Source organism: Calypte anna, chromosome 12, assembly GCF_003957555.1.
Source record: "Calypte anna isolate BGI_N300 chromosome 12, bCalAnn1_v1.p, whole genome shotgun sequence".
Classification (NCBI taxonomy): Eukaryota; Metazoa; Chordata; class Aves; order Apodiformes; family Trochilidae; genus Calypte; species Calypte anna.
Window position 1 is genome coordinate 9390362 of NC_044258.1, and position 27680 is coordinate 9418041.

The 27680-nt window shown below is 50.5% G+C and overlaps 2 protein-coding genes across 6 annotated transcripts; one reads left to right on the forward strand and one right to left on the reverse strand.

Annotated features, from left to right (window-relative positions):
• DNASE1L3 (deoxyribonuclease 1 like 3) lies at window positions 1-5434 on the reverse strand. The gene is made up of 8 exons (XM_008499003.2): window positions 5179-5434; window positions 3477-3565; window positions 2977-3069; window positions 2595-2707; window positions 1970-2082; window positions 1570-1727; window positions 613-709; window positions 1-353 (listed from the first exon to the last, which is right to left on the reverse strand). Exons 1-8 carry the CDS (start codon window positions 5386-5388, stop codon window positions 225-227), a joined length of 1002 nt encoding a protein of 333 aa, XP_008497225.2. The 5' UTR covers window positions 5389-5434; the 3' UTR covers window positions 1-224.
• Window positions 5094-27488, forward strand: ABHD6 (abhydrolase domain containing 6). 5 transcript variants are annotated; one of them, XM_030458362.1, is made up of 12 exons: window positions 5094-5164; window positions 5886-6076; window positions 8339-8340; window positions 15993-16060; window positions 17747-17890; window positions 21216-21372; window positions 21789-21902; window positions 22130-22262; window positions 23551-23708; window positions 24538-24592; window positions 24986-25086; window positions 25597-27488. In XM_030458362.1, the coding sequence occupies exons 5-12, from the start codon at window positions 17772-17774 to the stop codon at window positions 25771-25773; spliced, it is 1014 nt and encodes a 337-aa protein (XP_030314222.1). In that variant the 5' UTR covers window positions 5094-5164; window positions 5886-6076; window positions 8339-8340; window positions 15993-16060; window positions 17747-17771; the 3' UTR covers window positions 25774-27488. The 5 variants fall into 5 exon arrangements, with proteins under 5 accessions (XP_030314222.1, XP_030314223.1, XP_030314220.1 ...); XM_030458363.1 differs by lacking the exons at window positions 5094-5164; window positions 5886-6076; window positions 8339-8340 and adding exons at window positions 12084-12367; window positions 12486-12487 and having other exon boundaries at window positions 17743-17890; window positions 25597-25773; XM_030458360.1 differs by lacking the exons at window positions 5094-5164; window positions 5886-6076; window positions 8339-8340 and adding exons at window positions 12088-12367; window positions 12486-12487.
• The last annotated feature ends 192 nt before the right edge of the window (window positions 27489-27680 follow it).

A 27680-nucleotide genomic window follows, 5' to 3' on the forward strand; every position in this document is an offset into this window, starting at 1 on the left:
TCTATTCTTGCAGTAGCTCTTTACATTAGGAATCAGTACATAAAGCCTTGTGTGCTGCTTCTAGCTGATTTATCTTACCCAAAATATTTTAAATATAACAAAATATTTGGTAGGTTTTTCTTTCCATGAAAAATTGTGCTTGCTTAAAGTATATCTACATTGGTCTTCTCCAAGATCTGTTGGTATCTGTGTTTTTCCATGCCACGTGAAAGGACTCGGCAGTCTCATGATCTTGAGCCACGGCCCTTCCTGGACCTCCTCTTCTTTGAAAACTTTGATCTCAGCCAGCTGAAGAAGCCACCTTTTGTTTTTAACTCAAACTCTACAGGGAAGTGGTCACTCACCCCCAGTGCCTGCAAGACAATGGCACAGAGGGTTGGGAGTTGCCTACCCATGTTCCTGTCAAAGCTCGACCCGGGGGGTTCTGCTGCAGAGGAGGGGAGGTGGGTGTGCAGGGTGGATGTGGGGAGATGCAGTATGATCCCCCCATCACTTGGGGAAGATGCAACAATTTTATTGGCAAGACCAAGCTCAAAACTGCCTGGATACCACTGGCTTTGTTATTCTGTGTTAGCCCATGCCCACCTGCTGCAGAGGCCAGGCTGTGCCTACCTGCTCCTCAGTCATCTGAAAATCCTTCTGGAAATCAAAGATATTGACAGAGTGTGGCAAGACAGCATGGATGAGCTTCTGCCCGCTGACCACAATCCTGAAAGAAGCAAGGTAATGGGAAGCTGCTGTGGGGGGTCCAACCAGCAGCAACCATGCTCCACTGAGCTGATGGTGAGAGCCACAGCTATGTATGGTTTGTCCTTTCCTATGAGCTGCCTACTAAGAGACACCAGCATTCTCTTTCCTCTGCATTTGAGTGATTGCTTTCCTTGGGTACAAAACACTTGAATGCCTCGGAAGTCAGCATGGAGTGACTTGTATTTAAACCCACCCCAAAGGTGCTGCAAGGTTCAAAGCTGTACTTTGGATACAGAAATCACAGAACATCTATGACTGGAGTTTCAGTGAAGTCCTGCTAGGATACAGAAGCTCATTCTACCAGAGGTTTTACTGTAAACTCACCCTGAGCTCTGATAACCAGATGTGTTTATTGTCCCTGCTGAAGAAGCTGCAGGTAGCAGCAGGACCTGACATGTGCTTAGGGAAGGTGAGACATCCTACCTGCTAAGCAGGATGGAATTTTGCATTTGTCAATCAAAATTATGAATGCAAGAGCAAAAAACCATGGCTTGAAGCCAGCACGGAGGAGGCAGCAGCACCTTCTGCCTGGGTGTCTGCAGGGCTCTGCAGATGAGAAGTGCTGTATAATTGCCTGACATTTATCTCCACCTAAACCACAGCAATGGCTGATTCTTGCACAAGATCTTGCCCTTTGTACAAAACTGCTTGCTAACAGGCCTGCAAAGTTGCTCCTGGCTAGAAGTATTCAGACCATATGTCCCTCTGGCCACTGATTTATCATTGAAGGCCTCATGCACATTTCCTTTATCTGACAGTCACTCACACCATTCCGTGTATTTGTTTGGACAGGGAACAGTTTTGCAGTGAACCCTTTACCTGTCATATGGGCAGCTTGTGCTTCTCCTCACTGTCGTGTCATTTTTGTCACCAATGAGCCAGATGAATTCAGAGTCAGTCCTTAGACGGATGTTCTTCCACTGCTTTTGGGGAACGTAGCTACATCCAGCATTGAAGTCCCCCATGAAGATGAAGTTCTGGAAGGTAGAAAGGTTTTCACAAGTAACCATGAGGATGGCTCTTCAAAAGAAGACTGGCAAGGACTCTAAAGCTCTATTGATGCTCATATAGCTCAAATATCAAGCAAAAATACATCAGAGGGGTACTCAAAATCTGGGGCTTGTTAAGGTCTGAAGGTTATCAGGCTGTGAGAAGTGAATAACGTGCCTGGTGGCTTGGTACAAAAGCTGCTGTTACTAATATAGATGTGTCAACTAACCTCAGTTTTCCAGCGCTGTTTTACATCTAAATACACATCATAGAGCTCATCAATTTCCCGCACTGCTGTCTCTGGTGTGGCGTGCAGAGGGATTATAGCAAACTCTTTGACAGCTTAAACACAAGGCAAAATAACAGTAAAAAATGTAATGGTTAAACACACAGTGAATCACAAAGAAACAGATTGACTTGGAAGGAAGAAGGTTTCTCTGAAGAGGAAACAGCTTCTGTTCTGGCTGTGGATCAGAGGTGTTTGCTGTGTAATTGCACAGTGCTCCTTATCAGCTGCTGAGCTGCAACATGGAAAGGCAAACCCTGCTCCAACACCAACCCTGCTCCAACACCCATGGCAGTCACTGCTCCTGAGGCCATGCCAGCAGCATGGAGCACATCCACCAACCCACAGCCCATGGTGGTGGCTGAGGCTTCCCTGGGGCTGTGGCATGCAGCAAGCTGCTGGCCATGCCAGGGGCAGCATCCTCAGAGGCAAATTCTGCTCTTGTGAGGAACTGCAGTGGGGGGCAGGATGTGGCCCCTTTCCCCTGCCCCCACCATGCACTAGGGTCCAGCTGGCAGCCTCTTGCTCCATGAGATTGGGAGAAAAGTTTGTTTCTGAAACAACTCACCAGTTTTTGGAGACTGGAACCAGATGGCAAAGGGTTCTCTGGAGAAAGCATCCTCATCCCCAGGCTGGGTGTCAGGGTACTGGTAGGTTTGTTTCACTAATACCAAATGTTGCCTGCAGCAGTATAAACAGGAGAAGAGGATGTCACAGTCATGGTTTGCCAGGATGTGTCTAACACTGTCTCTGTGCTCTGACTCGGACCACAGGCTGTGGTTTGGGATGATTCCTACTCCCAGGCAGAGCCCAGCCCACCCCCACCTCCTTCATTGCTTCTGCTCCCTTGGAGTGGAGCCACCACCACCATGTCCAGCCCCTCTCTATGGGGCTGCAAAGTGGGAGGGCAGGGTGAGGGGCTGGCTAGGTGGTGAGGGAAGTTCACCCACCTGTAGATGAAGGCATACTGCTCCTTGTAGCTCTTCCTTCCCAGCCTCTCACTGGCCACACATCTATATTCCTCCTTTGGCCCTTTCAGCTGACTGGAAGGAAAGTTTTGTGTCTTAGTTTGTTTCTGCATTCACAAGGGTCTGAAGAGGACATAATTTTGCCTTTGCCCAAGGGTAGAACACATTGCCTGCCTGACTGCAGGGATGAGTGGTAGAGGCAAAAAACCTCAGGAGCTGTGGTCTGGACCTGTGCTCCATTGCTACCTCTTTCATTCTGCTTCCTCTCTGCTTTTTGTTATTTTTATTTAAAAATAAGTGTCCTATAGTGGTCTGGAGTTAGATTTTGCTTCAGCTACATTGCCATAGTCTGGTCCTTCCTTGACAGCTGGGGCAGAGCCCAGACCCTGAGCTTTCCTCCAGGGAAGGCATCTCTCAGCAGAGCACTGGCTCTTGCCAAGCAGTTTTCCCAATATTTGCCCATGTACCCATGGGCCCCCTACCTGGTGAGCTTCTCCACCAGAAGAGGACAAACCCGGTTCTTGTTCTCCTTTACTTCCATCAGCAACATAATGTCACAGCGAGAAATGATCTGGAAGGGGAAGGGGCAGAGGTGAGTTGGTACGTGGTGGGCTTTGGAGGATTAAAGGTGTTTGAAAGAAGTGGTTACTGCTGCAGGGAAAGTCCTTTGTGGAAGAAGTTGTGGCCAGCCTGCTGTGCTGGGAGAGGGGCAGCAGCCCGGGTGGAAGCCCTTCTGCTTTCAGAACTGCCTCCTGCCCACACTTGATCTGGGAGAGGGAACTTAGGAGCAGAGCAGTTTCGGGTTTGTTGGAAAACTTCTGCTCCTCAGGAGGAAGTGTGGAGGGGAAGGGGCAGTGAGAGCCACTGCTGCCAGCTCGTTCTTCTGACTCTGCTGAGGTGCTGCTTCTGCCACCACAGATAACATCAGTTGTGCTTTTCCCTCCTCCCTGGCCCATGCCACACAGGTTTTCTTCTCTGCTTTGGACCAGTGCTGCGCGCAAGCATTCTGACTCCCTGGGTGCCCAGATGGATGTGGCAGGAGGATCTGGGAGGCATGGAGGAGACCCCGTTTGTGGCTGTCACCAATCCACTGCAGTGGTTTCCATCCTTTTTCTGGTGTATATACCCCTAAGGTCCCATCTCTATGCTGTGCCTTCCCAAAGCTGACTGTACTGTCACCATTCCCTGTCCCTTTTGTCTGCTGCAGACCCCTCTGAAATAGCCCATAGAGCCCCAAACCAGGGTCCCAGCCCTGGTGGGCTGCAGCACCACAGAGGACTGGTGGGGTGCTGGGGATGGGGGTGCTGCCCAGCCTGGCTCAGTTCCCACAGCCAGAACTGGGATTCCCCACTGGACAGCCCCGTACACCCCACAGCCTGGCATGCTCGGTGACTTCCTTCTGCCCCCAGTTTTGTCACCTTTCAAACTTTGCTGCTGAGATTAATGCCCTCTGAGACTTGTAAATATTTTGCCCCTGATTTAGTATATATAGGCTGTAGTGCTGACAGTGTAGAAAGAAATGCAAACCCCATTGCTCCACCTGTGTGCAATGAAAAGAATCAGAGCCCAGCTAAAGGGCAGCATCCCTTGCTGCTGCTGGGGGGTTATGTGGACCACTGAGTTCCCTGCTACTGGGGCATCTCAGAGGGGACTTGGAAAAGCTGTAAGTCCAAAACATGGTTCTTTTAAAAAGTTGAGTTGTCTTCAGCTTCTGCAGGGGAAGCATGATGGTGAGAGTTCATTTACATAAATTAGCAATCAGGCGTTTCAGTTTTGTACCACACCTTAACATGATACTCCCTGCTGTCCTGAGAATATGTTTAATTACACAGAAATATTTCAGAATAATTAGCACACAAGCAAGGTAAATAATGTATCACAAAACAAATCTCTCTGATTCAAAGATAAAATAATTTTACTGTGAGCAGAGGTTTCCTCTCTTTATTAACTCCATTTCCAAAGGAAACAGCAAATGTTATTTCTGTTCTATTCCCATGCAAACTAAAATAAGAGAAAACATCCTACTCAACCACAGGCTAACCCTTTAGAGTATAAAAGTATTTCAATTATTAACTTTTTTTTTTTCCTTGCATTACCACAGTGAAAATCAAATGATGTGCAAGATTATGTAGTTAAGAAGCCCACAGACAGCTCAATCTCTCTCATCCAGGTGAAGAAACTTACCTTTACCATGGCATTGAGGACTTCAGGTCTGGCTATTTTTGTTTCTCCAAAAGACCTCACGTTGAAGGAGCAGATTTTTAGGCTCAGTGATGGGTTGAAATCGAAAAGCAAAAGCAAGATGAAGAGCAACATCTTCAGGGACTTGGACAAAATGAGTTGCTTGAGAGTGTGGTTATAAATAAGTGTATGTGTGTGTGAGTGTTTGTGCATCCGTCCCTCCGCAGCCAGGGAGGTCAAGCTGAGCAGTCAGCTGTGTTGATCACAAACACGAACAGGAATTACAGTTTCCTCCTTTCCCTCACTTCCATCTCCCCGCACGAAGAGGCATGGAGACTGAACTTCTGCTGTGGGGAAAAAACAGCTCTTCAGAGCCAAGTTTTCCACCCTGGAAGAACAACGCCCTGGCAAACCCCAGCATCCCTGTCCACAGAGAGGCACCCACAGTGGGATGCCTGCCAGGGAAACCACTCCAGGCAGTGCAGGGCCAGGACCAGGCTCCTTGGGCTACCCCAGACAAGGGGTCAAGAGCTTCCAAGACCACAAGTTGGTTGGTGAAAGATGGTGAAAGGGTCTGAGAAGCAGCAGTGTGGAGAGAGGGGTTTCTGCAGGGCATGTGATGGGTACAAGAAACCTCAGTGAAAAGCAATGCTGGTGAAACACCCTGAACATGGAGGTTTTGACCATCTCTGTGTTTATTTTTCCCTTAGTGGGGAAGTCATGCTGTGAGGAAGTGATAAACCATCCAGAGCTGGAGGCCACGTGCTTTTACCTGCTTCTGCCTTGGCCCAGAGCTGTGATGTGCCCTGCTGTGCGACGGCTGCTGCAGGACATCCATGTTCATTTGCCCACAATTAACAGGGCCCAGGGGCTCAGGTCCCGTGGTGCAGCCTTGGGGAAGGTATGTAGTGCCCTGGTGCTTGCTAATGAGCACAGCTGCTTGCTAATGAACACAGCTACTCGGGGAGCAGGCATGTGACCCTCTGAAATAACAGGGTTTGTATGGTGCTGTCTCTCTGCTGGGTCTCTAAAGAGCCAGCCTTGGGCAGGACAGGCTCTGGAGGGAGCTAATAAAGAGGGAGGGAAAGTGACAGCTTCAGGGGTTGTAAATTTCCTGCCTGACCTTGCTAAAACCACAGCATGAGCCAAGAGCTTGTGATGGAAGCTGCAGCCTCAGAGTCATCCAAACCTGGAGCTCCCCCCAGAACCAGGCTTGCTTTGGTTACTCTGGCATCAAAAAGCAAATGTTTGTGTGGTGCATGTGAGGGCTTTAACCCTGAACCATGTGGACCCACCTTCATTTGTGCCATTTGTCCCCAGCATTTCTCACTTATCAGCCTCCCCTTTCCCCTCCATCCCAGGTGTTATCAGTGGGAGAAGCAGAAGCAGGGCAACCTGCAGGGGTGACATGGGGAGCTCAGGCTTCTTTCTGTACCCCTTTATCTCTCTGTTCACTGCACTTTCTCTGCATGTTCTTTTTGCTCCTTATCAGACCATAAAATCCACTTAACATGGGTGTCAGCTCAGGGCTGTCCTGGTCTTGCACAAGAGTGCGGCTGCTGGTGAAACCAACCTGGGGTGGGTTTTTACCCTTCCTCAGAGTCATGCTGAGTGAGAGACGTGTCCTCCAGCTGAGCAGCACCTGCAGGAACCTCCCTAATAAAGCCCCTTCTCAGCCTCTCCCCCTCCTGGGGAGATGAGGTGGGTAATAAGGCTGCAGGCAATGCCAAAGCCAGTTCCAGTAAGAGTTTGAAGCAGTAACTGCTGCCAGGCCCCGTCTCCTCCTCCTGAGCAACCTTCAGACAAGCTCTGCTGACAGCCTGGGCAGTGATTCAGCCCTCTGTCATCTTCTCACTCTCAGGGAGGTACTGGGAGATTGATGGGATGGGGTGGAATGTGTCCCAGTGTTGAAGGTGTCCTTATATTGAATGCTTCCAGGAGGATAGTAGGGTCTCCAAAGTCTGGTAGCCATGAGGGGGTTCTTCCTCTCCCTTTGGGCACAGCTGCTTTCTTTCAGGCACCTCACAAGGCACACCCAGATTTGTTTTTGCTGGCAGAGGTTGACTGAGAGGATTTCTGATGTTTCCTGTGCCTGTCTGGAATGGTTGCAGGGGGAGACTGTGGGTGAGCCCACATCCCCTCTGCCCTGGCTTTTTCTGTGTTGGAAGGGCAGCCTGACTCAGGGGGGTTCCATGGGAGGAGCACCCATGGGACAGGAGGTCATCCTGTGGCTTTACTTGGTGCCTGCAAATAACTCTGAGGCTTTATTTCTCTTTCTGTGGGCAAAGTAGTGTCTGCATGTTGGTGGGGGGTTTAGCACTGGAACACCAGCACTACTCTGCACCTTCTGCAAAGGGTGTGAGGTTTGTCCAGCCTGCCTGAGCCCTGTCCCATGTCCCTGCTGTCCCCTCCAGCACCCCTGTAAGCCTGTCCTTACAAAAAGGGGAGCATGTGGCTCTGGGGAAACACTGGCAGTGAGGGCAGAAGGTGGTGCAGGGACCAGCAGCTCCAGGCTACTGCTACACAGATGCCACCACAGCTCTTTTCCTGACCAGGGGTTCACACGGTCCCCTTCCCCTGTACCAGGCTTTGGGGTGTTGTGTGTGTTCTAAGTTTCATTATTTTTACTCAAATTGCAACTCTTGTCAACATCTTCTGCGACGAGGGGAGAAGCAGGAAAAACATCCCTAAGCTCACCAACGTCACTGTAAAAGTAGGTTCTTTGGGGCAAATGGAATGACCTTTGAGCTCTCAGTAACCTTATCACAACCATCGGGCAGAGTACTTTATCTCAGTCTCCTGGAATTCCAAGTTAATAAGTACCAAAGCACTCAGGCCATTTTGTGTTGGTAAAGTTCACCATAGGGCTGCAGACCAAATATGGTCATTTGGGAAGTGGCTTTGGTGCCAAATTGGTGGCAATAAGTGTCCTGGCCTGACTCTCTGGAAACTCAGGATAATTGAGGGTAAAAGTATGCGGTGAGCAAGAGAAAGGGTATGTTTTGAATCAATAGGGTCTTCTTTGATGCTTAATCTTTATTTATTTTTCTGGAAACAACATGTTCTGCTTAATAAATTACTGCCAGGGTATAATCCCTTTGATGGTACAGGACTCTGAGAGTGTTTTATTTTTCAACTTAATACGTTACTATTGTTCAAGTAGTGGTTTAAAGTGTGAAAGCCTGCCAGCTAGAGCAGTTCAAGGAAAAATGCTTCATCATGTTTTCTTTTTCTTGAACGAGGCCACATAGCTGAGAGGTAGGAGAGCAGGAGATAAGCTGAAATGAAGGCTTTGAGGCATGATGATTAGACAAGACTTTGAAGTTACCTCTCTAGAAAGATAATTGCAGCCACCAAAGATCAAGGGGGTTGCAACAATAACTACAACCTTTATTGTTAAGCTGTTAAAGATGTAATTAAAATGTGTATAATATGTGAATTAACTTTGAGGAGTGGTAAGCAAGTATTATTTAAAGTTGTTAACAGACAAGTAGGTCTTGCTTTTTAACATTTTAAAAGTCAGGAGCACTTGTACCAGGTTGTGCAATGAAGCCACTGAAGAATGATGGGCAGTTGCCCTGAGGCTCTGTTTACCCCTGTGCTCACAGAAAGCTGTTGTTTGCAAACCTGGGTGAGCTGAGATTTTATCCGTGCCCTGGGAGGTGAATTTTAGCAGCCTTATGTCATAGTTGCCCCCCATTCTGGGCATGGCGAGATGTTCCTCTACAGCAGGTCCCGTGGGTGGGCTCATGGGGCTGTGCTGGGTCCCTGGGGCACCCCCTGTCCCAGTGCTATCCCCTGCCCATGGTCAGGGATGGCTCACACCATCGTCCTACAGGGATGCCACTGCGTGAGTGGAAATAAAGTCACCCTGGGAAGATGATTCACTTTGCCAAAGCAAAGTGATGAGATGTCATTTGTTGTGGTTGCAAACAATTCCACCATGCCCCCTGGGGATTCATCAAAATAAGAGAGAAGCCTTTCATCTGGTGGAGCAACACTGCTCCCCGGCTTGGTGAGGTACAAGCTTCAGTTCTCCACAGTACCTTGGCCAGAATCCAACCAGAGCTTCCACTTTCCTATAGAAAACAAAAAGGGTTATGTGAAAATCTTGCTGCCTTGCTTCTGGGGACTTAATTCTGATTAATTCTATTCATTTTTTTTCCTATAACTACTCTGATTTAGAAAGACATTTTGTTTCTAACTGGATTGTATGTCATCCTTTGCCTGCTCTCAGCCCCAAAGCTGTGCTCTGTGCCAGTGGGAAGCCCACTCATGATGCTGGTATAAGGATGAGCAATTATTGGCTTGGGGCCAGGGTAGCTGGCAATGGGCTATGAAATGCTGGCAGCCTTGGGGGGAGGCTTGGTACTCGCCAGCTGCTAACAGCTGTGTGATGAGTTGTGTCTGTGGGCTGAGAGGAGAAACAAAACAGGCAGGGCAGGTCAGTGCAGGCACTGGCCTTTGATTTGAGCTTGCCATGCTGCAGCCACCCAAAAATGGCTTTGCAGGGTCCTCAAGGAGGATCCCAAGGAGCTGCTGGGCTTCACCTTAAGTTCATCTGCCCTGTGGGGAAAGGGAGTCCAGCCATGCCCTGTGCTCTCCCTCATCATCCCATGCCACTCAGTGTCTCTTCCACTGTACTGGGTCAGAGGAGCAGCCTTGGCACCAGCCCACAGTCATCGTGGTCTTGACACCCACCTTGCCAGGGCTGTGATCTCTTGAAGCCATGGCTTCATCTCAGTGGTGACTGACCCTGGAAAGCCCTGAAAATCCTTCCTTTCCCCATGGACACCAAAGGAGACACTCAGTGACTCTTTCCCATGGCTGCACACTGAGATTGCAAGAATGGATTCCCCAGTTAGCTCATGCCCTGTTTCGACACAAAACCACTGCAGGCCTCTGCTTCAGCTTCTCTATTTTAAGAGCCATCATTTGCTATGACTATTTCCAGGGGCATTCCCACCAAGTGGCCTAGAATAACCACCCAGTGGGTAATCCATCCCCCTTGTGAGTCAGTGCTGCCCTGCACGTGTCCTGCAGGCGCCTGGGGCCGCGCACGAGAAAGTTGGACAAACAAATACGACAGCAAACGACATCTGAAGACTTGTGAAATACCTCTCGTGTCCACTTAGGTCACCTTAGTGGAAGCTCATTATTGCTTAGCCTAGCTTGACTGGGAAGCTCTTCAAACAAAACCCTCAAAAAGCTCATGAAGCAGTGCCTCACCTCCACTGGGCCACCTAAAACCTTGATTTCAGTTATAAATCTCTTCTGACAGCTCTTGTTATCAAAAGCTTTTGCTTATTTCAGTAAACTCTGACCTGGAAAACCCTATAGGCCAGTTCTTCTCTCAGCTCTCCCAGCCTGCTAGACCTTTATCAAAGCACAGACATGGTAAGGATTTGACCCAATTTCCTTGCATTTACTCAGGACCTGATCTCATTTCCATTTTAATTAAGTTTTCTCATATTTTGGGGCATATCTTAAAGGTGCATGACAAGCTAATATGTGACCCAGGGGAATGAAAGTAAATTTCCTTGTAGCAAAAGGATTTGGGTGGCAGTTTCAAGAAAATCAGAGCAGATTTTAAATTTGGGTTGAAATGTAGCTCTTGAGAGCAAACTGTCATTGGGAAGAGAGGGCAGATTACAGGTTTGTAACCTCACTGGCAAGCTTAAAAATCCTATTTCAGGTTGAAAGTATTGGTGGGATCCTCTGCCTCTGGTTTCAACCTTTGTGCCCTTTCCACAGGAAATCTGGCAGAGCTCTGTGCTCCCTCATCACGGACCCAGTGTAGGAGCTGGGAAAGGGACAGACATTCCCACCCCCCTGAGCTTGCTCCCAAGCCTTTTGCAAGGGGGCTGTGTGGTCTCTATGGGGTGCAGTACTGTGTTCCCCTTTGTACCTCAGTGGCAGTTGTATAACATCCCCTTTACAACCCTGTTCTAACCACTCCTGTACCTCCTTGTTGATACCCTGTTGCAGTAATATCACATTCCCTCTTTTATCCCTGTTGCATTCCCATGGCAACCCCACTGTACAACTTCTGTAGCCTCATTGCATCCTCCTTGTATCCCTGCTGTGTTTTCTTTGCATAAACCCTTACATTCCTGTTGTATCCCTGCTGCAGATGCATTGCATTCCTCTTGCACCATTGTTGTATCCCACTTATATTTGTGTTGCAGACTCACTGCAGCCCTCTCCCACCTTGCTGTATCCCCTTCATATTTTCTCTGCACCCTTGCTGTATCCCTGTCATACCTTCATTGAAGCCTCCTTGCATCCCCATTGTCCCACAATTATACCTGTTACAACCCCCTTGCACCCTTACTGTAGCCCTATTGCATCCTCCCTTGCACCCCAGCTGAAGTTCCATCACATCTCTGTTGCAGCCCCATTGCACTCCCCTTTTCATTCCTATTGTACCACCCCTTGTGCCCCTACAGAAGCCCCCTTATGTCCCCCCTTGCATTCTTTCTGCAGTTCATTGCATCTCCCCTTGCACCTCCATTGATGTCTCCCCATTGTAGCTGCCTTGCACCCCACTGCAGCCCCCCCTCCTGCCCCTTCTGTACCCCCTAGGTACCCTCATTGAAGCTCGATTACATCCCTCCTTTGCACCTGCACTATATGCCACTCATACCCCCCCCTGCAGCCCTATTGCAGCCTTCTTTCCACTCCTGTTGCACACCCACAGAAGCCCCACTATGCACCCCCACTCCCCACCCCCACACGCCTATTTCATGCACCTCTGCAGAAATTCCATCACTTCTCTCTTGCAGCTCCACTGCATCCCCCCCTCCACTCTTGTATTCTCACGGAAGACCCATTATGTCCCACCTCACACTTCTGTAATACCCCACTTGGAATCCCTATTGCACACCCTTCCACCCCTCTGGAACCCCCTTCTTGCACCCATCCCCATTATATGCCCCATTGCGTTCCTGCTGCAGCTCACTTCCCCCCTCACTTGCACCTCATTTCACTCCTTCTTGCAACCCAGTTGCATCCCCTCTGCATTCTGCCTTCCTCTCCTGCCCCGCACCGCCGCGCTGCATCTCCGCCTCGCCGCTGCGCTGCGCCCCCGCGGAACCGCCCAAGTACCGGAGCGGAGGGAGGGCGCAAACGGAGCCGCCGCGTTCACCGCTTCGCACTGCCATTGCGGCCCGGCCCGGCAAGGATCGGCACGGTGAGAGGCGGAGGGGGGGAAGAAAAAGGGAGGATGCTGGGCTTATAGTAACAATACAAGCACTGGAGGGGACCGGAGTGGGGTCCCCCCCCGGTCCCAGTCCTGGCATTGCTGAGAGTGGTCAGAAGACCAGGAGCCGAGACTAAAGGCAATAAAAAAATTATAATAATATGTTATTAAAATTTAGTTAATTTGCCTTAAAATCCCAGCCTCCCCTGAAAATAATCAGAAAAGGGGGCACAAAGCAGAGGAGGTTGCGTTGCGTCTTGGCTTCTGCTATTAGGTGGATGCCATCGTTTTGCTAGAGGAGGATGCTTTGGGGGAGGGGGTGATGTGCTGGGAAATGAGACCTGGAGGTGACCCCCCGTGTCCCTACTTCATCCCTCCCCACCTCTTTCCTATCCCCACTCTGGAGAGGGCTGAGCCCAGGCATGCTCGTGACACCAGATGTGCCGCGAATCCTCTGCTGTGTGCGTGTGCGGCAGGATGGGGATGGCGACGGGGTCCGGAAGGAGGATGGGCACGTTTTGAATTTCTAAACCAAAGGCTGGCTGGTGGCACAGCCCGCTCCGGTTGGGATTTCCCCCCCCCTCCCCCCCCCTCCCCCTTCTTCCCAGGTTGGCTGTCAGTGACTGACAGCTCATCCCCCTCTGTGTTCCCTGACCGGGGTGCAGCAGTGGGGCTGGGGGCCAGCCCAGATTCTCCAGCTCATGTTTAAGAGATCTGTTGCACAGATGCAAATGGGTCAGAGATCCAGGTTTGCAGGTTTTGTGAAACAGCGCTGGAGAAATACTGATCTCGTGTCTGCCATCTATAAATAAATGAAGGTGAAAGGGCACGTTTCCTACTCCCAGCTCTCTGAAGGCTGGATTAAGATTGAGAGTTGGCTGGCTGACAGACAGAGATCTTTCAAATATTAATAGATCTTAAATTGTAATTTCACCAGTATCTCAAAGTTCACCTTCAAAAGACAGCTCTGAGGAATCATAGCATCAGTTGTGACATTTTTTATGGTCAGTATTATTTTTCTGGCTGTTGAGGATGCCAAGGGAGTTGCAATTTCGAAGTGAAATGGCTTCCTTGCATGTTTTGGGTTTTATTTCTTAAATGGTTAGTGATCAAGGTTTCTGGGCACCCCATCTCAGCCCCTGAGGCCTGTCAAAGCTCCCTGTTTCTGCAGTGGGATCTTAAAACTTGGAAGTTTCTTCTTCAGTTCTTATAAAAAAAAATGTTAAATTATGTTTGATTGTTCTGCTTAGCTTTCAGCTATCCAGAGTTTCAAAATCTCTTGTTGGTCAGCCATAGGCTGCTCTGGGCCCAGTGAGCAGTAATGCTGAGCACCGGGCAGCAGCCCTGGTTTTACAGCCCAGCCCTGATGAGCACAGCCTGGCACAACCTTTGTGCTTGAATTTTGGTACATCTGGTCTGTGAGTTCATGTGTGATTCCCGTGTTATGAAAACCCTTCCTTGGCCCTGCACAGGGCTGCCCAGCACTTCAGCTGCCACTGTCCCCTTCACAGCCCAGCTCCTTCACCTTGTGAAGGCTTTTGTGATACAGCCGCCTCATGTGCCCCCCCAGGGACCCCTTTACAGCTCTTGGACTATCAGAGAAGTTGGTTCTGCCTTGCAAGACATGGAGATCCTGGTGGAGAAACTCTTGTCTCCCTGGGTAACAATCCCAGCTGCTTTCACATTTCTGGGATTCAATTTTTATTTTTATTTTTTTTTTCTGAGCTGAATGCAGTTTTTTGATCCCACACACTGGGGTGTGGTGCTGCTGCTGCATCTTATGTAGGGCTTGGAAAAAAAATCAGTATATACACCTGGGTTGCAGTGCTGGGTCTTCTCCAGCCTCTCTAGTGTGACTCAGTGAACGTGGAAGAGAAAAAATACTGATGAGGACCTTGCTCATGGTAATTTATTGTCCCGTTGGCTGGTGGCCCAGAGGACTGTCATCAACATGCTCTCCTCTGTAGCAACATGCAGCCCCCTCTTGCAGGTTAGGCACCTGCTTGAATTTGGTGCACGGGAGGAAATAGACCAGTGGAGATGTGGAGACGCTCCCTGGCATCTGTCCTTGGTCAGTGTGTCCCGTTACCTGGGGTGACTTGTATTGGGGGAGGTTTCTCCCAAGCAGGATGCAGGGGCTGTGGTGCTTAGTGCCTGTGGAACCAGTGCTCCTAGTTTAGCATCCTGTCCTCCCGGTGTGGCATCCTGTGCCTGTGATCACACATCATTTATCAGATTTGACTAATTGATATTTGCAAGTTAATTTATGAAGTACTTGGATATCCTTCCAAGAAGGTGGTAATAATGCTTGGGGATATTTGCTGTGACTCTTGGTCTCGTGTCACCTTGGAGTGATGGATAAGTTGTGGTCTGAAGACTTAGAGCTCTTACCATGGGGCTCGCTTTTATTTTTCAGTCTACCATGTCTGTCTAATTGGTAGTGAAGGGCAGTGCTGGTGTCTGGGGTGATGCTGCCCAGTCATCTCCCTGCTGCTGGTGCACCTCCCTGGTGCAGCAGGGAGGGTGATCATTTCCCGGGACAAAGGACAATCACAGGGGGCTGGCACAGTGGATGGTCCCATGTGGCTTGGGAGAGCCACCGTCCCCACCGTGCTGCTGGGTACAGGTATGGCTTTACAGGGCTGGGAGTGACGAGGCTGATGGTGGCTGCCCCTGACTGTGGACCTGGGCAACGCTGCTGGTGTTTCCTGCCTCCACGGGGGTAACCACGGAAATTGTTGGTGATGCTCTGCCCGCGCAGACAGAGGCTTGGCCGTGCTGTGGGGCTCCCTGAGCACCCTTCCCCTCAGGCACCCATGGCCGGAGGGGGGCCCCATGGCTGGGTCAGTGTGGCTGTATTGGGGCCGGGGCTCACGGTGGCTGCCATGACCCTGCTGGAAGGCTCTGGGATGGTGGACCCCATGGGGTGCCCCTGGGCCAGCAGCCATAGCAAGGATGATCTCGGGGGGATTTTCTGGTTTGAAGCAGCTCCCAGTGCTGGTGTGCGGGGGGGCTGTGGCGTTCCCGCTGAGCCTCCAGCATGAATCTCCATGGCCAAATGCTGGCGGCCAGTTCAGGCCGGTGTTTTCCTCCCTCCCTGGTAATTTCCTGCGGCTGCGCTGTGCTTCTGTCCGACTCAACTCAGGGAAGGCCCAGGGAGCCGGGGGGGGGGGGGGGATGTGGGGGCGGTGGCACTGATAGCGCCTGGAAAATGACATTTAAGACGAAGAGGAAGGGGTTGGGAAGCAGCTTAGCTGGCTTTGTTCTAATAGCTGTAATCACCCGAGGCGCAACCATGAGCCCCGTTTCGCTGGGTGCCGCTCAGCCCTGCCGGCCTCGCCTCTCAACACCGCCCCGGCTTTCGCTTCCTCTCCCATGGCAGCTTGCACTTTGTTCCTGCTTGGAACAAGTGCCCTCGTTTGGCTTTATTGTAAAAGGACCATATTTACATAAAGAGAGGAAAGGTTGGTCAGAAGGTGAAGATGAGGCGTCTTGAAGGGAAACTGGTGGCTTAAATACCTCAACCTCACTATCTCGCCTGGCTACCGAGTCTGAAACGCAGGAGCTCGATTGTAACCATTTTTTTTTTCTTTTTTTTTTTTTTTTTTTCTGACAGTTTTCAGACGCTGCCACCACGCACAGCGAGCAGGACCTGGGCTGAGAGGAGGAGGGGATCACTGCAAAGTAAGCTGAGATTTTTTTAAGGCTTTCTTGTTCTTGTTTCGCTTTCCATGAGAAGCAGAGGTGGTGACCCCGCGCTGGGGAGCTCAGGAAGGCCCCATGCTTTTCCCCTGCTTTCTCCTAGCTGCAGCCTTTTGTTATCGTTGCCGACGGGGATGAGGGAAATTTTATGTTTTTAATTTCTTGCCTGTTTCAGTGGCATAGCAAAAGGCAGCAAGTACTCTTGGGTGGGCTTCTTGTAGCTCTGTTCTCACCTAGAAGGTTTGTCTGTTGCGCAGTGTTCATCTATGAACAAGCTGTACAGAGATCAAAGATCTTTCTACGAAGTGTTAATTAAATGAATAACGGCGTGTTGTTGAGGCTTGAAGGAGGAAATGAGGTGTAGCTTTGTTAAGGAGGCACCTGGTAGAAATATTTACGGGATTCCTCAATTTTTAGTTGTTCCTATTTAGCTTGGGGAAAGAGCAAGCCTGGCTGTTACTTCAGAGGTTCTGCAAACCGTTTTTCTTGGTTGTGTGTAACGTGGGGGTTTGATGTGATCTGGTGTGACGGCAGTGGAGGGGGAGAGGATGTGACTGCGGGAATTCTCTTCCTGCTTCATGGCATAACAGTAACATACCACATACTGCCGCGAGTCTTACAGGAAGCAGAAATAAATCTGCCAGTCCTGGCACGGAGAAACGTGGTGGTGGTGATGGGGGGGGAAAGGCTGGGGGGAGAGCAGGCATTGAAGATGTTTCGTTTTATAAATGTGTGGCTAGCGCTGAGGAAAGGGCAAGGCATAAGTTGGTTAGCAGGGGGAATTAGAGGAGATGTGTGTGTGACAGGGTTTAATCTCTTAACGAGAAAAATATATCCCAGCTGCCTGCGGTGGGAAGAGTTCAGGGATGAGTGTGGCATTGTGTGAGAGCTCACCCTTGCACCCTGCATCCTCCACCTACTGCCCCTCAGATTTGTCTGAAGGATGCTCAGGAGCTGGGATAGGGATCTGTGGTCAACAGCAGGTGCAAAATTCCCATGGGGCAGGAGCATTGATGTGGGGGCGGGGATGAATATGTCTCAGATAAGGGCTGGTCTCCAAAGAGCACCCTGCCAGGTTATTTCCTTCAGTTCCCGAGCCCATTAATAGGCTCTGCTCCCTTGATTAGTTGGTGCCTGTGTGGAGCAGCAATGAGAGCCAGGCTCAAGCCATCAATTCTAGGTCAGTGGTTGTGTGCTGGGGATTTGGGATTGGGCAGGGGGAGGGGAACTGAAGCTAGATGCCTGCCTCCGAAAAGCTATGTGCATCCTCTGTTAAGGCAGCCCTGCCTGCATCCATCAGGGGGTAAAGGCTGCCTGCACCCATTGGAGTGGGGCTGTGCTTCCTCTATCTGCAAAATTCCCCAGGGACCACCTTGCACCCTGTCGCCCAGGGCATGGTCTCGTGGTCTGTGCTGGTTAAGGAGACTCAGTGTCCATTTGATATGTGCTCTTCTGAGATGGTAACATTACAATAATTAGACCCATGTAGGAATCAGGAGAAATAATCAAATTTTAAAACTGAAGGGGACTTTGCTGTTCTTCTGGATGGTATCATTTGCCTCTTGCAGAGTCGTTTTCCCCTCTCCTGGGCAGCAGAGATCTCATTTAGTGTTGACTTGATCGTTGATTTTGCTGTTTAACCTCTGATCCTTCCCTAAATGTGGGCAGGTGAGGCTGGGCAGTGAAGAGAAGGATGGACCCAGATGTGCTGAACATGTTTGTCATCGCCGGTGGCACCCTGGCCATCCCCATCCTGGCTTTTGTGGCCTCCTTCCTCCTCTGGCCCTCGGCACTTATCCGCATCTACTACTGGTGAGTTCATCATCCCAGCTGCTCTCATTGTAGTGCAGGGATGGAATTGCTGCTGATCCCGCTCAGGTCCCTGTGCCCTGGTACACATGCAGATGCACACAGAGCCCACAGGCAGCATTAAAGGGTGGGTACAGCAGGGTGTTCCTGCCTGCGATGGCAACAAGAGCAGATGAGGTGGGATTTTCCTTGAGTATACCAGCTGGGTAGAACTTTGAGCATCTCTGGAAGAGGAAAAAGGCATTTTCTCATTGCTTTTTTGCTCCTGGGGCTGATTGTCAGGGTAGCTTCAGCTGTGCTGTTCAGTATCTCTGAATGTTTTTGGGTTGTTTCCCCTACAGCCAGGACTGTAGCTGGGAAAAGCATCGCTGCTGCTGCCCGTCCCCCTGCTTGGCAGGCCTGGCAGGCTGGTGAACTCCTGCCTCCACAGTGCAGCCATCAGCATGGGTGTCCTCAGCTCTGCCCCACTCCCCTGGCTCACAGACTGCTCGGCAGCAGGGACTGCTTTCTGGTTAGCACTTACAGATGAGGCTTTTCTCACTGTCCCCCTCTCTCCTGGGCTGGAGCATCAGAGCAGATGGAGAGATGCTTTTCCTTACCCTGTTGTATCTCATCCTCACTGATAGTGGCAGGCAGGCACTACACCCTTCAGTCCTCTTCCATCCCTGGAAATCAGTGATAAGCACGTTATCAGCTTTCCTGCCTGGGTTTGTTGCCGGGAAAGCTGGGAGAATGCTCCCTTCCACAGCAGCAGCAGGCAGGGCATGGTTCAGGCTGCCTGCCCAAGCTGCTGTGGCAGATGGTGGCTCCTGTGGTTCTGTTCACGGGGTGTTTCCAAATCAAAGTGGCCTCCTGTGAGAGGAGGATGTTACTCCACCCCAGCACTCAGAGGCAGCAGCTTGATGAAGGCTGTTTGCAGCAGCACATTTATTAGAAACCTTTTAGTCACAGCATCTGGGGGCTGAGAGAGGAGGGACGATAGGATGAAATCCCAGCAGTTGGATCAGCACAGGGGACAATTTCTTCCCACTGTGCGTCATGTATGGATCAAACATTGCTCTGCAAAGGAGAGAAGGTGGTGTGACAGCCTACTGTCCTGGGGATGTCAGGGTTGCTACCTGGGGACAGGTCCAGACCATTCTAGGTTTGTTTGTCAAAGGTTTTTTTTTTCCTTTGGACATACAAACGACTGGTGGAAGCCAGGGAGGACTTTGAGGGGCTCAGGTTCAGAGCAGGATCACCAGAGAAATGCTGTCACACTAGAGCAAAACAAGCATGGTGGGGCTAAAGCATCCTGAGAGCCACGGGCAATGGTGGTAGGACAGGACAAAGCAGGCACAGACTGATACCAGGAGCTTTGAGGAGCTGAGCAGAGAGGGAGGTAGAGAAGACCCTGCTGCCTGTGTTTGGCTGAGAGAGGGAGCATGTAAGCCAGGAGCAGCAGAGCTGTTATCTTTTGAAGTATTAAGTGACCCCATCTCTTGTCCCCTGTTTCTGGCAGCGTTGGCATCTTGCAAGAGTAACTGTGGTGCTCTGTGTTTCATGGGCACCTCTTAGGGACAGAGGGACAGAAGAGTGTACTCTTCCTTTCCTGTTTGCTTCTGAGTCATCTATTTTTGGGATGAAAGCGTTGTGTTTCCCTATAGGCAGAGGAGGCAGGATAGGGGGCAGGCAGCACACCATTCTGCACACTGCTTTCAGCCCTGAGTGGCTCCATCTTCACGGTATCGATCCTGGGAGGTCCAGGAGGTCTTCAGAGATGCTGATTCCTTCTCCCACCACTCTCTGCCCCCTTTATCTTCCTCCTCATTGCTGTTCTGCATGTCCTCAGATGGCATCACCAGGGTCACTCTGGGCTCTGTTGCCATTGTCCCTGCTCCCTCCCCTGACACTAATGCCAGGTGTGACGTTCAGAGCTGCCCTGCTGACCCTGGCCCTGCAGTGGGCCACCCTGCCCGCTCTGCTGCCAGGGGTTAATCAGTTTAGCTGCTGCCATTAAGCTCGTTAACACTTTGAGGGATCAGTTCAGCTTTGCACAGATTATTTTGCCTTCTGCTGAATTGATCCATCAGGATCAGTTGCTAAAAATGTTATCATCTTGCACATCAGTAGTTTACACCGGTGCCTTTGAGGCAAGGACTCTTAAGACACTTATTCAGGGAGAAATTCGCCTCTCCTTGTAGGACCAGCACAGAGCTGAGATGCTGCTTAAGTCCCACTGACTCCTTCCAAAAAGGGATTATGCTAAAAGAGGATTGCACTATGCATAAGCTTTGAGTGGGCAGAGAGCTGGGACAGCCCAGGAGTGTTGGTGACCTTGCTTTTGTGTCTCAAATTCTGATATTGTGTGTAGAAGTATCTACCAGTGTCTTGGCCACCAGCAGCAGCTTGGTAGTTGTCCCGACCAGAGTTACATCTGAGCATAGGGGAAATGCAGAAAAAACAGGCCTGCTCCTCCATCTGGAGCTGCACGTACACATCATGTGTCCAAAGTGTCACTGATAATCTCTGCCCAGGTCCCCTCTGGCCGGCAGTTTCACTGCATCCTCTTTGAGCCAGCTGCAAGCGTGCACTGGCAGGAGCTGTCTGCCTTCTGAGAACAGCCCAGGTATCCCTGGGATTAGCCTGGTATCTTCTGGGGTGTTTTGACCCTGTGTAAGGATGGTCCCCTCCAGTCCTTTGCCTGTGTAGAAATACATTTTTAAACATTGTCTAGTTGGTATGCATATGTGAACTGGGTTCCTGTGGTGCTTCTGGGTGACAGGGTTGTTTTGGATGGGATTTGATGAGCTTGTCTATGGGGTGATGTTCTCCCAGTGCTGCAGGACTGTGCCCAAAAGAACCATGTGGCAGATTCACCTTTCCCACCTGGAACAAGCATTTCCCATCATCCACCCATCCAGCATGCAACTGTGTGTGCTGCCTCTCTCTTGAGCCTTCCTCCTCATACCAACCTTTTGGCATTTTCAGCTTTAGGATTGTGATTTTGGCCCATTTCCATTGCCAAATTAGTTATTTGAAGGGTCTTTTTTTTGAAGTTTTTAACAAACAATATGTCTCCACAAGCCATCTGCAGTGCAGCCATGAGTATCCAGTTGCCAGTGCTACACCTGTAAGGGATCACTTGTAAGCTCCAGGTCCAGTCCAGGGACCAGATGCTCAGAATTGGTCCCAGTTAGTCGCACAACAGCACTACTGTGAGCCCAACCTAACTGTGATTAGCAAACCAGAAAATCTCTGGCTGAGTTTGGACTTGTCACCTGGCTTATACTGCTGCTGGGCCCTGATCTTGCATCACTCACTGGTGTTGTGCTCTTTTTTCTTCCAGGTACTGGCGCCGAGCCTTGGGTATGCAGGTTAGATATGCAAACTACGATGACTACCAGTTTTGTTATTCATATAGAGGGAGACCTGGATATCGGCCATCCATCCTGATGTTACATGGGTTCTCAGCCCACAAAGACATGTGGCTGTCCATAGTCAAGGTGGGACTCCATTTCTATCATGTTGCCACCTAGTGAGAGTCGATGGTCCTGGGTGTGGGGGGGTGGTGTGGGGACCCTATGGCTGCATGCATGGGATGTGGTGACCACTGTAATGTGTTGGAAACACCATCCTTAGCTCTGTGCTCATTGCTTGTTGGATCTCTTTCATCCCTATTACATGCAGAGCTGCAGGGGAAGGGCAGCATGTACCTGCCTCCTCCATGGGAAGCAAGTCTTGGCTGTGGTTTCTCATGATGTCATCTTTGGTGCATGAGCTGACTTATTCTGGTGCACGAGTAACCAGGGGCTGCTAGAAGGAGAGCAAACCCTTGCTCCCACCTGTGGTCATCAGTTTCCATTCCGGGGCTTCCCAGTAGTTCCTCTGTGCCATAACTGCCTCTGGTTTGTTTCTGCAGTTCCTGCCAAAGAACCTGCACTTGGTGTGTGTTGACATGCCCGGGCACGAGGGCACGACCCGCTCCGACTTGGACGATTACTCCATTAGTGGGCAAGCAAAGAGAATACACGAGGTAAAGCCCCAGCATTGTATTGCCCTCTGCAGAGGGAGGCAGGGGTGTGAGGGTTGTGTGGGGCATGAAGGATGCCAAGCCCTGTGAGCTCTGCCTGGTATGGTCTCACTCCCTTCCTGCCTGAGAGGCAGCCAAAGCCACAAACTTCAGGCTTTTGAATTTAATTTCTCTAATGACCCCATGCTGTTGCTTCCTTTCCCCTAACAACACTCCTGCTCCTCTGCCAGTTTGTGGAGTGCATCAGGCTGAACAGAAGGCCCTTTCATCTGGTTGGCACGTCAATGGGGGGAAATGTTGCTGGTGTCTATGCTGCTCAGTACCCAGAAGACATTTGCAGCCTGACCCTCATCTGTCCTGCAGGTGAGCAATGCAGGAGGGGGGCAAGATGAGGAAGGGATAAACAGGAGCCAGTGCAGAAGAGCAGTGCTGGGGACAGAACAGGCCTTTAGTGCAAAGCATTTTGAAATAATCTGTATGTATGGTCTGAAAGCATGGCTGGGCATGGGAGAAAATCACAACCTTGTCCTGACAGCTCTTCTCCTAGGCTTTGGTTAGAGCTGAGACTAGGGCAAATGGGACAAGTCCTGCTCTGGAGGAAAATGTCTTTTCCCTTTGGCTGGCAGGCATTTTACATGGCATGCCTGCAGCCTTTCAGTTCTAAAGAGGGAACCCAGGCAGCAATAGGAAAAGCCTCCCCAGTCTGCCCTCTTGAGAGCCCTGGTTTGCTGATGGACTTGGGCTTTGTGAGCTGGAGACCTTTGTCCTCTCCTGTTTGGGTGCTCTAAGTAGGAAGAGGGCTTCAGGGCTGGGTGCAGGTCAGCAGGTTGTTCCTGTGCCCATGCAGCACCCCTCCATCCCCACTTCCCCCTCCATCCCCACTTCCCCCTCCATCCCCACTTCCCCCTCCATCCCCACTTCCCCCTCCATCCCCACTTCCCCCTCCATCCCCACTTCCCCCTTGTCTGCGGGCTCAGGGTAGCAGGGACATGACATCCTGCAGGCAGGGATGCTCCTCTGCTGGGGTGGGTTTTGCTACATCCCTGTTGTTATCACAGCTCCTTCCCCCTCCCACACGAGGAAGGCAGCTCCCAGATAAGAAACAAGTATGGAAACAAAGTGAACGTTTCCTAGCTACCAGGCTCTGAGGGCGGCAAGGTTCCTGCTCCTCTCTGGGAGATGCTGGCTGAGTGGCCGGGTGGTTCTGGATGTGAAACCTCATAGGTAGGAGCTGGCAGGGCTGCAGAGAGGCTCAGGCTTATGCTACCCTGGGATTTTCCCTGCAGTGGTGCATGCAGATTCTAAATTTTCTAAATTTTTCTGTGCAACTGGGCATGGGCATCAGTATTTGCATCCACATTAGAGTAAGTGCTACAGTTTTTGCCAAAGTGTTTGTGCACATCCACAGGGAATGCACCTCATGTTGTGTCAGCCCATGACTCAGTGATGTCAAGCCCTGGAGCAGGAGGGAGTTTGGGCTGTCTCTGGGTGCATATTAAGATTGCTAATTGTACAGATTTTTTTTCCTGAGTGAGCAGGCAGGAGGCCAGAGGCAGAGATGAGGGAGGTCTGTACAGTGATGCTGTGTCACTGGGTCTGTTGAAGGTCTCAGATGGGTTTTAATTTGTGCTGCCTTTCTTATTTGAACCAGGCCTACCAAGTACCACTGACAGCAAGTTCATTAAGCAGCTTCGGGAGATGCAGGAGTCCAAATGCATCGACAGGATCCCATTAATTCCCTCGACACCTGAGGAGATGTCAGATATGCTGAAACTCTGCTCCTATGTTCGCTTCAAGGTGCCACAACAGGTGAGGACCTTAGGCTGGCTGTGGTGGCCAGGAGAGGGGAACCTAGAGGTGGGGAGTCGGTTTTTTTCTTTTCAAACACCTGCATGGTGGCAGCTGAGGTGATGCCAGGAGCAGAGCTGGCTTTGCCATCCCCCTGTCATGCAGGCAGGACACCTCCCAGCACCTTCCTGGCAGTTTCCCTTCAGACTCATTTTTCCCAGATCCCTCTGGCAGCACACTTGATGAAATTCATCTTCCCATGAGGTCTTTGGCAGCAGGCTGGGATGTTGAAGGGTTTTTTAATAAATATGGCTGGCAGGAAGCATTAAATAACTGACACAGCTGTTGCCCAGCCTGGAGGGAGATTGTTTTGCTGCTTTTTGAGCAAAAGCGATGGAAATGTTAATCGCCTCATTGTCAGGCAAGAGGAACTTGGTGAGGGGATGGCCATTAAACTGATTTTCCTTAGGAAGTCTGCAATGGGTAGATTAGAGAGTAAGAAAAAAAAAAAAGTTAATGGCAAGACCTTTTTTTGTTTTTTGGCAAAAGAATAAAAGACAGCAGAAAAGGACAGTCATGGCTGAGGAGGTCTGCTGGCCATGAATAGCTGGCCTGGGGGAGAAATGCAGGTTTGCATAATAAAAGACAAAAATACTTGTTGCTGAAATACATATTACTTAAGCACTGGAGCATGGTTGTTACAGCCAGATGTCCTTGGCAATAAGATTATGCCAGGGCCAGGCTGTGTGGGCCACTGTGGGGTGTGCTGTGCTCATGGCTGCTCTGGGGTGTGCTCAGCCTGGAACTGGACACACTTTCCCCCAGCAGCTTTCCTCTGCTCTCCCTGCAGATCCTCCAGGGCCTGGTTGACGTGCGCATCCCTCACAATGACTTTTATCGGAAATGTAAGTGCACAGCAGCAGCCCCTCTCACCAAGCTTCCTGCCCAGACCCCCAGGGAGTAGGGACAGAATGTCACTGGCCCTGTGTCCCTTGCTGCCATCTGTCCCCTGCATGTCCTTAACAGATTTGAGGACCCATGCACCTTGGTTGTTGGTAGCAACCCTCAGGCAATGTGGTTGTTTATCATTAATTAGGACTAATATCTATGAGGAGAGGGAAGATCTCTCTGCAGAGGGGCTCGTTGGAAAGGGCAGCACTTGGGTTTTGCAAGGACAGCCTGGTGGGGATCTCTCCATCAACCCTGTCTGGGTTTCCCAGCAAGGGGACTGGCCCTCAGGGACCTGTGCAAGAAGTGAAGCAAATAGGACTGACACTTGTGTGTGTTGCCCCCACTAGTGTTCTTAGAAATCGTGGATGAAAAGTCCAGGCACTCTCTTTATGAGAACATGAGCAAGATCAAAGTGCCAACACAGGTCATCTGGGGAAAGCAGGACCAGGTACGTGGCCCCATGGCACTGTGTCTGCATCTGTGTCTCTGTCCATTTGTGGGGGCATGGTGTGGGCTGTGTGGTCAACCCTCCAGCCAGCCACATGTGCCAGCCTCTGTGTGGAGCTGGCACATGTGTGTCCCCAGTGGGTTTGCATGCAAGGTCTTGGCAGGGTGATGGAAAGTGGAGGGAGGAGAGGGCAGAGCTGGGGCCAGGGTGGGTGAGGGGCAGGGGGAGTCAGATGCCAGCACTGCAACAGGCATGGGCTGGGAAGAGGAATGGAGTGCCAGCAAATAAGAGTTGTTCTGGCAACTGGGGAGATGTGCTGCTGGTGGGCAGGAGGCAAGGCAAAGGCATGGACTTCTGTAGGTTATGGAGGCAGGAGGAGGAAGGAGTCAAGCTGCAAGCATGCAATGGGCTCTTTAAAGATGTGAAGGTGCAAGCATTTGCTTGCAGTGACCCCTTTGGAATGAGCTGGCTGTACCCTCAGGAATGACTGTTTCTTCCCCTGCCATCCAGGTCCTTGATGTTTCTGGTGCCAGTGTTTTAGCAAGCAATATCCCAGACTGCCACGTGTACATCCTGGAAAACTGCGGGCACTCGGTGGTGGTGGAGCGGCCCCGCAAGACAGCCAACCTCATCCTGGAGTTCCTGGCACTGCTGCACAGCATGGACAACAACAAGAAGCAGGCATGAGCGTGGCGGGGAGCCAGGTGCCCATGCCAGGCCTTTTAAATTGTAAAGTACTGCAGCTTTGATAAGTTCTCAGGGATCTTGTACGAATCGGGGTGAATGTGCCAAAGTCCCTGAGGAAGGCAGAATCACTGATACTAAAACTGTAGCACCACTGGCATAGCGAACTAGGGGTCATTGAGCAACCTCCGTAGATACAGGAACGGAAGCAGAGTCTCTCCATTTTCTACTTAGACGTAAATTAGAAACAATCTGAAATCACCCAGCGCTAGCCATGCCGTGTGCTGAAGCTCCTTATGCAGCCGCCCATCCCACCTGAGTTACCGGCACGTAGTTGTTAATGACTTTTACCTAAACTATGTAAGAAGTGTAGGAAGGAGGAAACATCCTGGACAGAGACTTACACTATTTCTACTACTTAGAGTCCGTCGCGTTGCATGCTGCTGTGCTGTAAGAGAACCCCAGTGCTCCAGGCGTCTGCTTGAGTGCTCTTTGTATAACTCCTTAACTTGTGATTTATGCAGAAAACAACAGAAAACTTCATGCGTGGAAGTCCAATGACTCGATGTGCAAAAATGTTTACACTCTGAGTGGGTTTTTTCAAATCCTCACACAGCTCCTGTGTATGTGTAATGCCTTAATGTTGCCCAGGGTACGGTGTCTGTGCACAGCCTGCCTTGCCCGGGGGATGGTTCCCCCTGAGGGTGAACACAGCGAGTGAAAACTTGGGGTCCAGACAGCAAAAAGCTGAAAACCTCCCAGGGCAATGCAGTCCCCGAGCCCGAGTCAGCAATAAAGGTGTGAGTCAGCAAACTCGGGTGAACTCATCTCAGCTCTCCTATCGCATTGCTCTGCCGAACACCTGGATGTAAATAATGACTTTCTTAATGAATTCCATGAATTCTGCGAACGCTGACTTCACTGAAACCAGGGGTGAGGGGTGGGAGAAGGCTGTCTGTGGCACTGGTGGGAGGGTTGTGGGCTCCTGGGCTGGCTGGGTGGCCAGGAGTGGGACACTTGCCTACCAGGCACTGGGTGGTGGCATGGGAAGGTATGGTGTGCTTCTGTGTCCTCTCAGTGATTAAAACTCCTGACTGTGTGAAATTAGAGACAGAAATGGGCAGGGCAGACAAGCTATGCTTTGCAGCCTGCAAGGTGATGTATGGGGATGGGCCCTACTCCCTCCCCCCCTCAAGGTGTGGTCCCTCACCATGTGTCCCAGGGAGAGCGGGTTGGTCCTGGTCTGGGCAGGACCAGGGGCTACTGGAGGGCAAGGTGGTGTCATCTCAAAGGCAAAGCAGCAGATGACTGGCCATCATCCCTAGGTCACCCCCAGACCTCCTCAGGGGCTGATACCAGGTGCTGTGGGACCCCCCTACAGATGGGGTATGCATGCTGTTGGTGCTGACTGCCATCTTCTCCATGTCTTTCCAAGGTGTATCCCAATTTATAATTATATCTGAAACTAATGGTCATCTTCTCCACTCTTTTTAAGGGAAGAAACATGGTTCTTTTAGAAAATTAGAAATTTGCTGTTGATTGCTTGGTTATTGTTTCTACTACAGGAGTTGATTAAAAAAAATAAATTAATTGCTGATAGTTTTATGTGGTAAAAGTCAGAAAAAGTTCATGGGTATCTCTATGGTTTCTCATACACCACAGATTGCTGTATGCAAAGAATTTATATGGCTATTAAAATCTAGTGATTTAAGGAGTCCACCATGCAATGATTATTGTTTTCCTTTGAGGACGAAGGGCCTGTGGTTTGGGATACTGCATGGCACAAGGGGACTTGCTCTTCCTCTTCTTTCCTTCTCACATTTCTCAGAGGTGCAGGTTTTGCCTTGAGGAATATTTGATAATGTCAAGAGAGATGGTGAATACCAGGAAGGTTCCCGTCTCATCTCTTC

Excerpts from the sequence above, each read along its gene's own strand:
- DNASE1L3 (XM_008499003.2), bottom strand. The coding sequence starts at position 5,388 with ATGCACAAACACTCACACACACATACACTTATTTATAACCACACTCTC. Across the intron at positions 1,728-1,969 it reads AACAGCGCTGGAAAACTGAG|AACTTCATCTTCATGGGGGA; the intron begins GTTAGTTGACAC and ends TCTACCTTCCAG. Across the intron at positions 710-1,569 it reads ACAAGCTGCCCATATGACAG|GATTGTGGTCAGCGGGCAGA; the intron begins GTAAAGGGTTCA and ends TGCTTCTTTCAG.
- ABHD6 (XM_030458362.1), top strand. The coding sequence starts at position 17,772 with ATGGACCCAGATGTGCTGAACATGTTTGTCATCGCCGGTGGCACCCTG. Across the intron at positions 21,373-21,788 it reads TGTGGCTGTCCATAGTCAAG|TTCCTGCCAAAGAACCTGCA; the intron begins GTGGGACTCCAT and ends TTGTTTCTGCAG. Across the intron at positions 21,903-22,129 it reads AAGCAAAGAGAATACACGAG|TTTGTGGAGTGCATCAGGCT; the intron begins GTAAAGCCCCAG and ends CTCCTCTGCCAG.